Source organism: Vulpes lagopus, chromosome 1 (assembly GCF_018345385.1).
Source record: "Vulpes lagopus strain Blue_001 chromosome 1, ASM1834538v1, whole genome shotgun sequence".
Taxonomy (NCBI): Eukaryota; Metazoa; Chordata; class Mammalia; order Carnivora; family Canidae; genus Vulpes; species Vulpes lagopus.
This window is the reverse complement of record NC_054824.1, coordinates 158,642,614-158,658,246: the sequence shown is the minus strand read 5'-3', so window position 1 is coordinate 158,658,246 and position 15,633 is coordinate 158,642,614. Positions and strand designations below refer to the sequence as shown.

At 40.8% G+C, this 15,633-nt stretch overlaps 1 protein-coding gene across 6 annotated transcripts in view; it reads right to left on the bottom strand.

Moving 5' to 3' along the window:
• Positions 1–313: 313 nt before the first annotated feature.
• Positions 314–15,633, bottom strand: part of FMO4 (flavin containing dimethylaniline monoxygenase 4) — a 35,831-nt gene continuing 20,511 nt past the window's right edge. For 4 of the 6 annotated variants that reach the window (XM_041753269.1, XM_041753278.1, XM_041753286.1 and 1 more), the window contains 3 exons: positions 14,796–15,145; positions 12,431–12,500; positions 7,909–9,739 (listed from right to left, as the gene is read on the bottom strand). In XM_041753269.1, the coding sequence (XP_041609203.1) occupies positions 9,319–9,739; positions 12,431–12,500; positions 14,796–15,145 (841 nt within the window). In that variant the 3' untranslated portion in view covers positions 7,909–9,318. Of the gene's footprint in view, positions 667–3,353; positions 3,503–7,908; positions 9,740–12,430; positions 12,501–14,795; positions 15,146–15,633 lie in introns of those variants that run through there. The other 2 variants (XM_041753301.1, XM_041753311.1) reach the window with 2 other exon arrangements.

The window sequence follows — 15,633 nt, the reverse complement described above, 5'->3', positions numbered from 1 at the left end:
ATACACAAACCACATCTTCTTTATCCATTCATCTTTCGATGGACACCGAGGCTCCTTCCACAGTTTGGCTATTGTGGACATTGCTGCTATAAACATTGGGGTGCAGGTGTCCCGGCGTTTCATTGCATCTGCATCTTTGGGGTAAATCCCCAACAGTGCAATTGCTGGGTCATAGGGCAGTTCTATTTTTAACTCTTTGAGGAACCTCCACACAGTTTTCCAGAGTGGCTGCACATTTCACATTCCCACTAACAGTGTAAGAGGGTTCCCTTTTCTCTGCATCCTCTCCAACATTTGTGGTTTCCTGCCTTGTTAATTTTCCCTATTCTCAGTGGTGTGAGGTGGTATCTCATTGTGGTTTTGATTTGTATTTCCCTGATGGCAAGTGATGCAGAGCATTTTCTCATGTACATGTTGGCCACAAAGCTAGACAAATGTTGATCTTAATCTGTAACTTGGATATATGGCATTATGTATGAGTAGTGGTGAGAAACATATGCAGAAGGGAAGAAAATTGGATGTGGACCCAAGTTCCAAGGTGGACTCTGGAGAGCCGTCTCAATTATAGAGGCTGACTTTTGAAGCACAGTGGGCAAGCGGCAAGTTCACGGTCAGCAGAGGCAGTGGTTGGCACTGGAACATCCAGTTCACTGACAGAACTCAGCCCTGAAAAAATCAAGTGACTTTTAGTCCTTGGGTATTAAGTAGTCAGATGACTGTCATTCAGGAAGTATGCCACTGTACCATGGTTCTCCAGCCATCAAAAATATTTTGCTTCTAATAAAGACTGATTTGAGCAACTTTGGAGAAAAGCATTCAGAGGAGGCTTGAACGCCAGTTAGAAGAGCATAAACTGCGTAAAATTTGGAAGAATGACAAAAACTCAATTCCACTCATCCATTCATCCATTTTTCCATCCATCTACCTATTCATCTTTACTTGCTTATTTGTTTGATTACTTTACCACATATTTATTGAGCCCCTTCTTTGTACCACACATTGAATTAGGTGCTGGGAATGTAATGGAGAGCAAAATAGGTATGGTCTCTGTCTTCCTGGCATTTAAGAGTCTAATGGGTGTGATAGAGGTAATTAAAAATCATCAATGCATTATTACCAAATTGTGAGAAGGATCTGAAGCAAAGACAAATGGTATTGTGAAAAAAATAATAGGACACTTGACCTAGTCTGGGGAATCAAGGCAGTTCCCCTGATGAAGTGTTTGAGCTGAGATCTGAAAGAGAAGGAGTACCCGTGAAGAATGGGAGGAGAGGGAGTCAGCTTGTGCAAAGGCCAATTGTAGGTATTTCTTCCAAATTCTGCATTCAGATTGGTGGGTGGAGTGAAATCGGCCACAGTAGGAATATTTGGACCATGGAAATCTGCAAGCACTATAAACAGGACTTTTAGAAAGCCGGTTGTAAGACATTTGCTGGCATCCTCATGGGAGAAGGGAGATGCAACTGATATGTATACTAATCACTCAGTAGGACTCAGGCGCTATGTTAGATACTGGGTATATTACTTTACTTAATGCTCACACTAACTCTGTGCAATAGAAATATTTATCCTCATTTCATAGACATAGAGTGGGACTTAAAGTAAGAAAGTGAATTTCCCAAAATTGTTGAGCTAGAACATGGACAAGGTCATATTTGAACCCAAGTCTGTTAGGCTTTTTTTTTTTTTTTTTTAAGATTTTATTTACCCATTCATGAGAGACACAGAGAGAGGCAGAGACATAGGCAGAGTGAGAAGCAGGCTCCATGTAAGAAGCCCTATGTGGGACTCAATCCCTGGACTCCGGGATCACACCCTGAGCTGAAGGCAGATGCTCAACCGCTGAGCTACCCAGGCATCCCTGTTAGGCTTTCGATAAGCAAAAAAGACTTATTTAGAAGAGCCCTTGTAAATGGTTCACCCACTTCTGGAGTGTGTAATTTTCAGAAGTTAAAAGGCAATTCTCTTTTGCAAACATAGAATGGATACCTGTCAAAGATTTAATTATCTCATTACTTAGTGAGGGAACCAGTACAATGATCAGGCCAGTTCAAAAAGAATTTATGGAAGTGGGTATTCATAGGCAGTTCAATAAAGAAATCTTAGAATAAATGATCTAGGTTAGAAACAAAACTGATTAATGTTTTACAGGGCAATAAAACATAACCTTTGGGATTATCTCTTCTGCTAGAGAGAAGTCATTTGCATCTTTATTGGATATAAATCTACAAGTTAACATAACTTCACAGAATATGAGCCCCTAATTAATAGTAAATAGAAAAGTCAGAAAATAGTAAATTCTCCCAGAAAATGAAATAATCCTTGAGGGGATTGTTAAACAATGCTTCAGTGTGACATTGAAAGGGCATTCAGGTATTCTTTTAGCTTTGTTTCCATGTCTTGTACAATTTTTCTTAAGTGTGAGCAAGTAACTCTCATTCTAACCTCTATACCTAACTTTATGGTGACACAGGGCACACTACCCCAAAACATGGCACCCTGGCACATTGAATATCTTAAGATGAAAGAATCTAAGAAAAATAGCAGATGTAGGAAGGTCACCCTGACCTTCCCTCAGCTTCCCTTCCTCTTTCCTGAAACAGGTGATGAATCTCCTATGTGAAAGTTACCTCTGCACCAGGAGGAAGGCAGACATTGTCATCACCAGAGACAGGGAATTTGAGGCTTGGAAATCTGTACGAGCAAACTTTGTTGAGCTAGCCTTTATCTTCCCAGACACTTCTCCATCATTTACTATCCCTAGTCCAAACCTCTCTGCCTTCTCAATTCTTTACATATTTATTGTTTCTTTGTCTAAAATGTATAAGACTTTCTACTCTGGTCACTTCTTCAGGCCTTCATTCTTCTGTAAAGTCTCCTGGGTTAAGTGTAAAAATTCAACAATATTTGTTTTGTTTTTTAAAGATTTATTTATTTATTTGTGAGACACAGGGAGAGAGAGAGGCAGAGACATAGGTAGAGGGAGAAGCAGGCTCCCTGCAGGGAGCCCGATGTGGGACTTGATCCCAAACCATAGGATCATGCCTTGAGCCAAAGGCAGATGTGCTTAACCGGTGAGCCACCCAAGTGTCCCAAGTCAACAAAATTCATATGCTTTTTTTCCCCTGTTAATTGGTCGGTTTAACTTTCAGGCTTAGCCAGGCACCCTGAAAATATCAAGGAAAATTTTTTCCTTTTCTACAGGGATATGTAGTTAAGTGTGGGGACGCTAGAATAAATATCTGCCCGGTTCTGTCCCTTAGTAGTTATGTGACTTCAGGTGAATTAACTGACCTTTCTTCCTCAATTCCCTCATCTGTATAATGAGGGTGATTATAACAGTACTTACCTCCTAGGTCGCTGAGAGGATTAAGCGGTCATGGCACCATAGATTAGGGTGGACTCATCTAGGCTTCTCCAGTCAGCCTTTACTGGCAGCTGCTTTTTGTTTCCAAGATAGAGTCAACAGACAGGAAGTTGTGGGCTAAAGTAGGTTTACAACCTTTGAAGTGGGAAGTTGATAAAACAGCAAGTCAAGAAATAGAAAGGAAGGGATCTGATAGTAGAGGGGTTCTTATCTGGCATGTGGATGATGTACTAGCAAAGTACGTAGCCAGAAGTGGAACATAGAGGTATAATTAAATGCTAGGGTACAGGTTTGGCGTCTCTAGTCCCTACTTCTAAATAACAATTTATTTCTTCACCTGGGTTCTAAACAAATTATAAAATAAAAGAGTGAAATTTGAGTCCAAAATACTTATTTTGTTATAGATAGAGGTTAAGCTAGAATATATGGTTTTGCTCATCAAGCTTCAGAATTGGGAGACTTCCCCTCCCAGTGCCTGGGGCAGTGCAGAACATATGCTTTCTTTGGGCAGGCTTGCTCCCACCAGAGAGCCAGCAAAGCTGGTTGGGGAGCAGATTTTGCCCTAGATTTGTCAAATCATTGTACCTGCCCCGATTCATAAGCAGAATGAGCAAGGAGATGGAGAGAGGCCCAGGGCTATACCAGTTCAAGTCCTCTCACAGGAAGGAAGCATTAGGAATGAGGAAGAAGCGTATCTGGGACCATACAGGATCCAGAAGAAGAATGGTACATTTCACAGGGGGGTACAGAGATGCCCTGTGGACCACCCGCAACTCAATCTCCTTTTATGGTCAAGTTAGAGTTTAGTCTTTTTTTTTTTTTTTTAATTTATTTATTTATTCATGAGAGACACGGAGAGAGAGGCAGAGACACAGGCAGAGGGAGAAGCAGGCTCCATGCGGGGAGCCCGAGTAGGACTGGATCCTGGTAACTCTGGGATCACGCCCTGAGCCGAAGGCAGACACTCAACCGCTGAGCCACCCAGGAGTCCCAGTTAGAGTTTAGTCTTATTCTCCTGGATAAGTTCGAAGTTTCAGAGTGTGAGAAAGTTATCTTTAGTGAACATTGACCATTAACTTCTGTTTTCTCCTACTGACTTTGGAGAACTGATAATGCATTTCTTGTACTCAGAGGTACAGATATTGCTAAGGGCCCAAGGGCCTCAGTTCCACTGTTGTAGTCATTAGACTGTTCCCAGAGCCTACTGAAAATAAATCTGTGAGACTTTGAGAAGCCTTGTTAGTCTGGGGAAACCGAATTTAATTCAGTGAACTGTTTTATTGAATTGCTTTTCAATCAGGCTTGCTTTCTTTCTTTCTTTCTTTCTTTCTTTCTTTCTTTCTTTTCTTTCTTTCTCTTTCTTTCTTCCTTTCTTTTTTTTTTTTTAAAACAGCAGGCTGCACTCTTTTTTTTTTTAATTTTTTAAAAATTTTATTTATTTATGATAGGCACACAGTGAGAGAGAGAGAAGCAGAGACATAGGCAGAGGGAGAAGCAGGCTCCATGCACCGGGAGCCCGACGTGGGAGTCGATCCCTGGTCTCCAGGATCGCGCCCCGGGCCAAAGGCAGGTGCCAAACCGCTGCGCCACCCAGGGATCCCCTTTCTTTTTTTAAATATTTTATTCATTTATTTATTGGAGAGAGAGAGAGAGAGAGAGAGAGAGAGAGAGACTGAGTAGGGAGGGGCATAGCGGGAGAGAGGACAAGCAGATTCCGAGCTGAGCATGAAGTCCAATGCGGGGCTCGACTCCATAACTCTGAGATCATGATCTGAGCAGAAACCAAGAGTTGGACGCTTAACCAACTGAGCCAGCCAGATGTTTCTCAATTAGGTTTCTTTCTGTTCCTGCCTTCAAAGAGTATATAACTTAGAAGGATGCAAAAAAAATAATCACAAAGAGTTTTTCTTGTCTGGGGATTTGTTACCTGAATCTCTCATGTTACACTCTTAAACTTACTTTATGTTTCTTTATGGAACTTATCACTATCCAGCACTTTATTGTTTATTTTGTGTCTCTCATATTTGATTATAAATTCCATGAAGCCATGGACTTTCTTTTTAGTCACTGCCATAGCATTATGCTCTAGAATAGTGCTTGGAACATAGTAGATGCCCAATAGATATTTGCTGAATGAATTAATGAATTACCTGACCACTTAAAAGTTTATTTTCTCTCAAACACATATACTTACTCAGCAGGAGAGTCTACCCTGGGTATCATTTTGCATCAATGTCTTTGTGGTCATCTAATGATCATCTGATATTGTATGCCATACAACGCAAAATACGTAATAGCAAGTGAAATGGCAAAGCCTTCAAAATAAGAAGGACTTCATGTAGTTGATAAAGACAATATGCAAGAACAGCTAAGCCATTGGCAAATCTGAATTTAGCAGAGTTAAATCAGTATGAGATTTTAAGAACAAATATAATTGACAAGCATAATGACAAGACAGGAGTTTCAAAAGAGAAATTGCCATGCCATGGCAGTTAGGGCAGCCCGGGTGGCTCAGGGGTTTAGGCTTGCCTTCGGCGCAGGGCATGATCCTGGAGACTGGGGATCGAGTCCCACATCAGGCTTCCTGCATGGAGCCTGCTTCTCCCTCTGCCTGTGTCTCTGCCTCTCTCTCTCTCTCTGTGTCTCTCATGAATAAATAAATAAAATCTTAAAAAAAAAAAAAACCCAAAAGAGAATGATTTAAATGTAAAAGAATTAAGAGTTCCTTGGTAGTAAGATCAATGAAAACTTTGGAAATTTTTACAAAATGACCAATCGTGTAATTTTGCTTTGAAAGTCAAACATGAGGTCAAGAATGTTATGAGAATGTATGAGATAGAAGATGTTCTATCTTGCTGTTACATAAATTGTCACACAGCTAGGCCTCCTGTCACACAGGAGGTCCATTCTTAATAATTGAGAACAATTACTTCTTACTGATGTTAGAGGGCCCATCAGTACATAGTTACAATTATAATAAAAATTTGGTTTAATAAAAGACTAAGAAAATTTATTTTTATAATTTCTGGTTTTATTTCTCAAGTTCATGTCTTGATAAAACCCAAATACTACTGCTGCTATTTACTATGAAATTTTGATTCCCATTTAAAATGATTTATCTGCAGTGACTTTTTCATGACACATTTGTTCTTCAAGAACTGGGGTCATGGGATGTGATAAGCACAGTATTTAGAAATCTATTCAAGTTGTAAAGAGGAGGTATCCGGCTTGGAGCTTTATTTATAAGCAAATTAAAGTGGGAAGAAGTGAATGGAGAAGTTCTTTCTCAAGGCAAGTGGTGAGGCAGGTTAGGCATTAAGATCGCATATATTTGGCTTCAAATCTTTGTTCTGTCTCCTATTTGCTCTGTGATTTGGGGAAAATTACTTCTCTGAGTTTGATTTCTCATCTAAAAATTAATACATGGAAAATCGCAACATTACATAATATAATGAGATGTCTTTTAACAAAATGGGAAAGCTCTGCTTTCCTCTTTAAGAACTTGGGTATAGATGACTTAAATATGACATTGCTTTGGTTGGTCAATTTTAGTTGGTTTCGAGGATTTGGAATTGGGTGCCCTTCTACTGGGTGATGTTGTTAGTGAAAATCTAGACATATCAACAAGTTATGTCAGGAGGTCCATTCTTAATGATTGAGAACAATTCCTTCTTTACTGATGTTTACCTGCTGCATTCTGGAGGGCCCATCTGAGTAGCACTTGGGTGGTGTGGTGGTGGCAATAGGCCTCAGGGATTTGGTGGGGATCACAAGGACAAGAGAGTGATCCTAGTTGGAAAGTACTATGAGAGAATTCATGGAGACCAAAGGCCACACTTTCTGATGAGGCAAGAGGGAAAAGAGCTAGGCAATGGATTTCAAGTCCTATAACTCAGAACACTGACAGTGTCCTCAGACTCTTCAGCTATTAATAGTCAAATTACTGTGTGTCTAACATCCTATATTGTCTGTGTACTTTATTTATTTATTTATTTTTTTAAGGACTTTGTGATTCTTTTTTTTTATTTAATTTTTATTTATTTATGATAGTCACAGAGAGAGAGAGAGAGGCAGAGACACAGGCGGAGGGAGAAGCAGGCTCCATGCACCGGGAGCCCGATGTGGGATTCGATCCTGGGTCTCCAGGATCGCGCCCTGGGCCAAAGGCAGGCGCCAAACCGCTGCGCCACCCAGGGATCCCTGTCTGTGTACTTTAAAAGTAGGTACCTTTATTACTTTTCTCCTCATTTTCTGGATGAAGATACTGAGGCTCAGAGGATTACTTGGCCAAGCCCTCGCAGCTAGTGCAGAACTGAGATTATAATCCAGGTCAAATTCTAGAGCTAGTGCTTTCAACCAGTACACATGGCTCCCAGTTACTGTGTAGTTATATTTACTACAATTGCCATACGGATTTCTTGCTGTTGGTGAACCATCCTTGTTCATTTGCATGACTGAGGTAATCTAAGGAAATTTATCATGTTCGCAGGAGAAAGAATGTGGGTAGAAGAGCACAGACAAGAAATGTCAGCTGGTGAGGCCACTGTTAAATCAGCAAACATTTATTTAACAATACTTTGCATGAGGCAGTGTTTTAGCTGAACAAGATATGGTTTTTCTCAGAAACTCACCATTTGTTAGGAGATAGATTCAAAAAGAATATTATAGTTGATCCTTAAACAATGCACCCCTGCACAGCCAAAAAACTTCTGACTTCCCCCAAATTTAACAATACTACTATACTAATAACCTACTGTTGATCAGAAGACTTACTGATAAAGTAGTCAATTAACATATATTTTGTGTGTTATTTGTATGATGGACTGTATTCTTACAATAAGGTCAGCTAGAGAAAAGAAAATATTATGGAAATCATAAGGAAGAGAAAATACATTTATGGGACTCTGCTGCATTTATTACAAAAAATAATCCAAGTATAAATAGGCGCATTCAGTTTACACCCATGATGTTCAAGGGTCAACTATACACTACACTGACAAAAAGGCAATGAAAAGCAGTACACGAAATGCGGTCGTTACAAAGTGGGGATCAACTCTGTTCTGAGGATTCAGGGAAGGCTTCATAGAGGGAGATAACTGAGCTCTCTCTTGAAAGACTTGGTGTTGGAGTTCCCACTGGAGGCAATAGCTTGTGCCAAAGTGAGGAGATATGGTGCAGTTCGGAGGTCAGTAACACAGGCTGGTAGGTTTGAAGTAGGGCAGGACAGGAGTCTGGTGATCAGGCAAATGGGCTCAGATCAAGAAGGGTCTCTTTTTCTAGGCTAAGGAATTTGGACCATTATCTCTAATCAAAGGAGAAATTTTCAAGGATTTTCAACTGGAAAGTAATATGTCTGTACTGGATCCTTTTCATCTGCTCTTCCATATATACTCTCCATCATCTTTGCTCTGTCTCTACTTTAGGAGGCTGATCGCTGTGATGACAGCAGTCTGTGTTAGTTTCCTAGGATTGCCATCACGAGGTACCACATACCAGGCGGGTTATTTTTCACAGTTTTGGAGGCTAGGAGTCTGGAATCCAGGTGTCAGCAGGGTTGGTTCCCTCTGGAGTTTCTGAGGCAGAATCTGTTCATGCCTCTCCCCTATCTTCCAGCTTGTGTTTGCTGGGTGATCCTTGGCTTGACTCCAACAAACTTCCTAATTTGAATGTCACAATCTTATTCCTACCAAGATCTTGATGGAAACGGTGACAATATTATTTTAGAATAATTGCTCAGGTAGCAGAGTAGAATATGGATTGGAAAAGGAGGCAAGAAAGGGGACATTGAGATCAGAGAGGAAGAAAGTATAATAATTCAGATAAGAGATCTTGATTGGACCTGAACTTGGATGATAGCAAATTAAGGCGGAGAGGAGAGGAGGGATGCATGAAATATCTGGAGATAGAATTAATGTGGCTAGGAGAACTCTTGTAATTAATCAGATTCATCCTCACCAAATACTTATTAGATAAGGGGAAATTCTAACCTGTAGATGATCTCGCACCAATTTAAAAAAAAGTGAAGATTTATATATCAATAGAAGAGAGGCAAGTAGGATAGGTACTCCCCCAAGTTTTAAGTAATGTGACATGCAGGCAGGCTTGGTGGAATCAGGAATAGTTCGAGTTTTTAAGGGTTTCAGTGTCCTGTCCCACTGAGTCAGGATGGCATTTCTGGCTCCATCCCATTTTCCAGGGCCCAGGAGGCGGTACTGGTAAGGAGTACATGGTCCAAAGAAAACTTCCCAAGCTAGTCTGGGATCCTTGAGGAACAGAATTGGGACACTGGGCTTTGTGCCTATGCAGGCAGCAAGGTCATCCATGTATGCAATGTACTCAAATTTGTCTTTAGTGATGTCTTTCATCACACCCCTGAGAGGGAAAAAGATGGTTTATTTTTCAGTTTCAAGTTGTAATTCACCCTTCTTCCCACCATTTTGTTTCTTTTTATTGAGGTCAAATCATCTTTGAGAATGTTTTTCTATGTTGCAAAGAAAAAAATAAGAGGAGTTTACCTACAAAGGGTATTTGTGAAAGTAATGAATTTATTTTATTTTTAAAGATTCTTTAAAAATGTATTTATGCTCACATTCTTTGGCCTTTCTTTTTTTTTTTTTAAAGATTTTATTTATTTATTCATAGACACACACACACACACACACACACACACACACACACACAGAGAGGCAGAGATACAGGCAGAGGGAGAAGCAGGTTCCTCGCAGGGAGCCCTTGCCTGGATCCTGGATTACTCCCTGAGCTAAAGGTAGACGCTCAACTGCTGAGCTACTGAGGCGTCCCAGTAATGAATTTTTTTTAAAGGGGACAGTAAAATGAGGCAATTGGAAGGGGAGCTCTAGATAGTGGTTTAGGTTCTTGAATTTGATATGAGGGTAAAAATCTGATCAGTCCAAATACAAGTTGTTGAATAAAGGAATGTGATCAGAAAGCATCACATGTATGGCCCCTAAGTTATTTTTATTGAGGTTAATTGTGTACACCACATACGTGGTGTACCAGCACTGAATATGTACAGATATGAGTATAGTGTATATGGAAGCTTTATTTCTACTCATTTCTGTTGTTAGTCAACTTTCATGATGTTCCAATGTCATTCATTCACTTGTTCATTTATATATTCCTTCAATAAATAAATATTAAGTGCCTATCACATAACAAGCATCACCCTAGGTGAATAAAATAAAGGCCTTGCTGTCAAGGAGCTTACATTTTAGTGAGAAAATTAACAGGCTATAAAGCTCCCTGCCCTGGCCAAATAGATAGGTGATAAATCAGGTGGTAACAGGTATTATTAGCGAATATAAAGGAAGGTGGGGGATGATGCAATGAAGGGACTGGGTGGACTGCCATATTTAAACACTGTTGTCAGATAAGGCTTCTCTCTTATGAGGTGATATTTGACAGAGGGAGCCTGCAGGTATCTGGTGGGGAGAACATTCCAGGCAGAGGGAATAGTAAGTGCAAAGGTTCTGAAGGGCTGTGCTTGGCATGCTTGAGGACCAGGGAGGAGGCTGGAGTGACTGCAGCAGTATGGGTGAGGTGGGACAGCAGGAGGCAGTGAGGACAGAGAGATAGCTCGTTGCTCTGGAGGGCTGCAGAGTTGCAGGGAAGTTTCTGGAAGTGAAATGGGAAGCAATCAGAGGATTCTGAACAGAAGAACAATGTGGTGTTTGTTGTTCACTCCTGCTGAAGTGTCAAGATGCGACTGCGGAACAGCAGAGTGAAAGCAGGGAGACCAGATAAGGGGTGACAGCAAGTATCCAAGTGAGAGATGATAGTGGCTTGGTCTGGGGTAGCTGTGGGGGTAGTTAGAAGGGTCTGGATTCTGGATTTGTTTGAAGGTAGGAGCTGGCAGTATTTGATGACGTGGGGTCTGAGAGAAAAAGGGGAGAAAAAGATCATTCTAGGGTTTTTGATGGACCAATTGGAATAAATAGCCAGTGACTAAGAAGGGGAGAAGTCTAGAGCAGCCCATGTGCAGGATGGGTAGGCAGGTGATGGCAGTTGAGCATTAGTTTTTAGATATATTCAATTTGAGATACTTAAGTGGTAGCCAAGTAGAGATATCTAGAGGGACGTGCATTAGGGCTCTGGAATTCCAGGGAGAGAGATGGGAGCCATGACACTATGATGGCATTTAAAGCCACAGGCCTGGATGAGGCCACCTGAGAGTGAGTGTTAATAGAAGTGAGAAGAGGGAGAAGAGGTCTGAGGATGAAGGTTGGGGTTCACCAGTTGTTTGGAGTGAGGAAGAGGTGACACCACTAAATGAAGAGACAGAGCAGCCTGAGAGGCAAGAGGAGAACAAAGATACAGTGGAATTCCAGGGGCCAAGTGAACAAGATTGCCATCTGTTGGGGGCTGGGCTCTGTGTTCTGCTGAGGGGATGTGGCGCCCCCACTGACACATCTAAGTTGGATTAAAAGCATATTCTTAGGGCACCTGAGTGGCTCAGTTGGTGTCTGCCTTTGGCTTTGATCATGATCCTGGAGTCCCAGGATCGAGCCCCGGATCGAGCCCTGGTTCGAGCCCCGGATTGGGCTTCCTACTCAGTGGGCAGCCTGCTGCTCCCTCTGCTTGTGCTCTCTCTCTGTCAAATAAATAAATAAAATCTTTTTTTTTTTTTTTTTTTTTTTTTTTTTAAGCATATTCTTGGGATGCCTGGGTGGCTCAGTGGTTGAGCATCTGCCTTTGGCTCAGGGCATCATCCCTGAGTCCTGGGATCAAGTCCCACATTGGGCTCCCTGCATGAAGCCTGCTTTTCCCTCTGCCTGTGTCTCTGCCTCTCTTTCTGTGTCTCTCATGAATAAATAAATAAAATCTTAAAAAAAAAAAAAGCATATTCTTCTGACTCTAGTGCAGTTATATCCTAAAAACAAAAAAGCATATTCTTCTGACTCTAGTGCAGTTATATCCAAGCTACCATGGTGCTTCTCTAGGAATGGCTCTTATATTGAGAATGTGTGTGTGTGTGTGTGTGTGTGTGTATTTATAAGGAAATACATTAGGTTTTCTTGGAATAAGCTGCATGTTATGTCATACCGTTTTATGAGTTGCTCCTTTTTAGTAGCCTCAGCCATCAATTTTTGGGTTGGAGGTATCTTACAGAGTCCTGTGTGAAAAATTGGAAACACATTAACATCACACGTGCCTTTCCCTTTGAGCTCTCCTTCCCCTCATTTCTGGCCCCCCACTGTCCCATCCTTAGGACATGTAATAGTCAAAGCTAGACTGGAATTACAGGTCATCTCTGGAGGCAAAGTCCTCCTCCAAACCCACTTAGCCAGCATACTATTCTACTGCCAGAATGATGAGGATGGATATTTCATGGCCCAGCCCTCGACCTGCACTGGCCCATTGGTCATCAGCACCTGCTCCAGCTCATTTATATACTCTCACATTACATATATTCATATATAATATTATTTGTGTTATATGGTTTGTATATCCCTTTTTGTATTTGTATCTATGCCATTATTTGGTTAAATGTAAATACTAAAGATGAGCTCATTTTTATAACCCTGCTTTGATATGTCTTTACTTTTGTTACACCAGAAGCCTCAAGGGTTGAAACACCTGATGGTCCCTCAGCCTCACGGAGGCTCTGAGTGGTGGTGAGGATGTGCTCAGTGTCAGTCTCTCACCTAGATGGTTTCAGGTGTGGGCTTTGCTCTTTTGGCTAGGAGCCAAGTACAGCCCCCAGAGGGTGGGGTTACTATGTACTTGAGATAGGTCTGACTTAGCTCTGAAGCGTACTTGCCACCAGCATAACTTTATCCTGTAGAAAGTGGGCAAGACTTTACTAGTAGTTCCTGGATTGCGTCCAGAGGCTTTCTGGAGAAGCATGTAATTACTCCTGTGGTGTGATTTAATAGAGTTTCATTTTGTCAGCTCTATCATTCTGATAAGGATTTTTGAGCTTATTATAAAACACTTAAAAAACCCCCACTGGGTACTTAAGAGTCTTCTATGATTTTAATATAATCAGATAATGCTGTGAAAGCACTTTAATTGGCCTTAAAGAAATAAAAAATTGTGATAATTTAATGGAACGTGTGGAATTTGTTGTCTATTACATTTGTACAGTGTGATAGAAGTTGACACTCCTTAGTACTGTGTTATATACTATTTATAAATTATTGGTGATTGTTTTTATTCATTAAGGACACAATTCTGCTCAAGGACAGCTGATTGGCTCAACTCTGATTGCTCTTTATATTTAAAAAATTATACAAGTGCAATTCTTTAAAATGCTTACTAATGTGAAACTTGCCCTGCTTTAGAGAGGTATGATAATAATAGAGAAGAATGACAGCTGTCAATTAATAGCCTTCACTATGTGCCAAGCATGGTGCTAAGTGCTTGGCAGACATCCATCTAACAAAATCCTTGTGAAAGAGGTTTTATTAGCCCTATTTTACAGATGAAGGGGCTGAGATTCAGAGAGGTCCTCACAAAGCTATTGTTTTTTTTTTTTTTTAAGATTTTATTTAAATAAATAAAGAGACACATGAGAGACAGAGGCAGAGACACAGGCAGAGAGAAGCAGGCTCCATGCAGGAAGCCCGATGTGGGACTCAGTCCCTGGACCCCAGGATCACGCCCTGTGCTGAAGGCAGACGCTCAACCGCTGAGCCACGCAGGCATCCCAAAGCTATGGGTTTTAGAGTTGGGATTGGACCCCCATAGCTCTGACTCCATTATTTGCACTCTTACTTTTTTGTTTAAAGATTTTATTTATTTATTCATGAGAGACACGGAGAAAGAGAGAGAGGCAGAGACACAGGGAGAGGGAGAAGCAGGATCCATGCAGGAAACCCGATGTGGGACTTGATCCCGGGACTCCAGGATCACGTCCTGAGCCAAAGGCAGATGCCTAACCACTGAGCCACTCAGGCATCCCAATCATTTGTACTCTTACAGTAAAAACTGACAGCAGTCTCCAGAGTCTATAAAACTTATTTTATAGGCATTTCTCAAAGGTTACCATCTCCCCAGAACTCAAATTTATTCACAGTGTGCATTATTCCAATACCTTGCTTTGGAAGAGGTGCAAAATTCTACTTCTAGAACTAAATGATAAGATTTAGAAGTAAATCAACCAGACTAGATGAGAGTAGAACAGAGGATCCCGAAGCTTCCAATAATTTCGGTTAATCTGAGAAATGTGATTATATCTTGTCCAAATTTATTCCATCCACAGAATCAAAACCTTTTTCCCACTCTGTCACGTTAGTGATACAAGCACACCCATGATAATATTACCCATAGATGAAGTTAGGTAGCCATTAGACTTTTCTGATATTTTATGTTACTCTAGTTCACATCTGTTCCATTTTGGTTAAATTGCAAGGCACTAATTTGAAAACTCAGTTGATCGTGTAGGGCTTTAAATAGAGTCAAGTACCTTTGAATACTCTCGTGGCCCATCGTGCTTGGAGCTCTGTGCCTGCTAAGATGGATCCTTTAAGGCTGATAATGCCAATGATAGCAAGTGTTGCTCTCTCTAGGTTTGAAGGAAAGACTTGCTTGTACAGGAATATCTTCTTTGTGCAAAGGCTTTTAAGGGGTTCTTCGAGAAAGGGAAAAGAAAATGTGTATCCTGTAGCAAAGATCACAGTATCGATGTTTTCTTCCACTGTTCCATCTTCAAAGACAGCAGAGGTCTCTGTAAATTCCTTCACGTTGGCTTTCATAGTGACTGTCCCACAGAGGATGCAGGTTGGCAGCTCATCGTTCACAATGATCTTTCTTGCCCTTTGACACAGAAGAGAAAATTACTCATTGTAGTTATTTATATCTGTGACACACTTGAGCAAACTATTTCTTTGGTTAATTCAAGGAAACTATCTGCCAAGTTAAGGGAGTGAACTGACCAATGTCAAGTTCAAAGGAGCCTTAGGGTTGCAATGACATGTTTTGTTCTCCCGCTTCCAAGAGAAGGCATGTGGACAATGTTTAAACCTGCTTGGGATTTAAAATATTCTCTCGAATTAATTTCTGGAGCAATGCTTTTCTTGAAGTGTCAGGATCGAGTATGCAACAATCTATTTAAGAATCAGTTTTTGGTCTCATATCACCGAGGCCTCAAATGATTGACATTAGGAAAGGGGAGGTTACCAAGAAACTTTCTGGGTTAAAAAAAATCTGAATCAATTTATGCTGGTAAATATTTTCACTGGGAGCATCATTCTACTCAATCACAGCAGACATAATGTCTTTATAAAATTGATGTATTGGGGTGC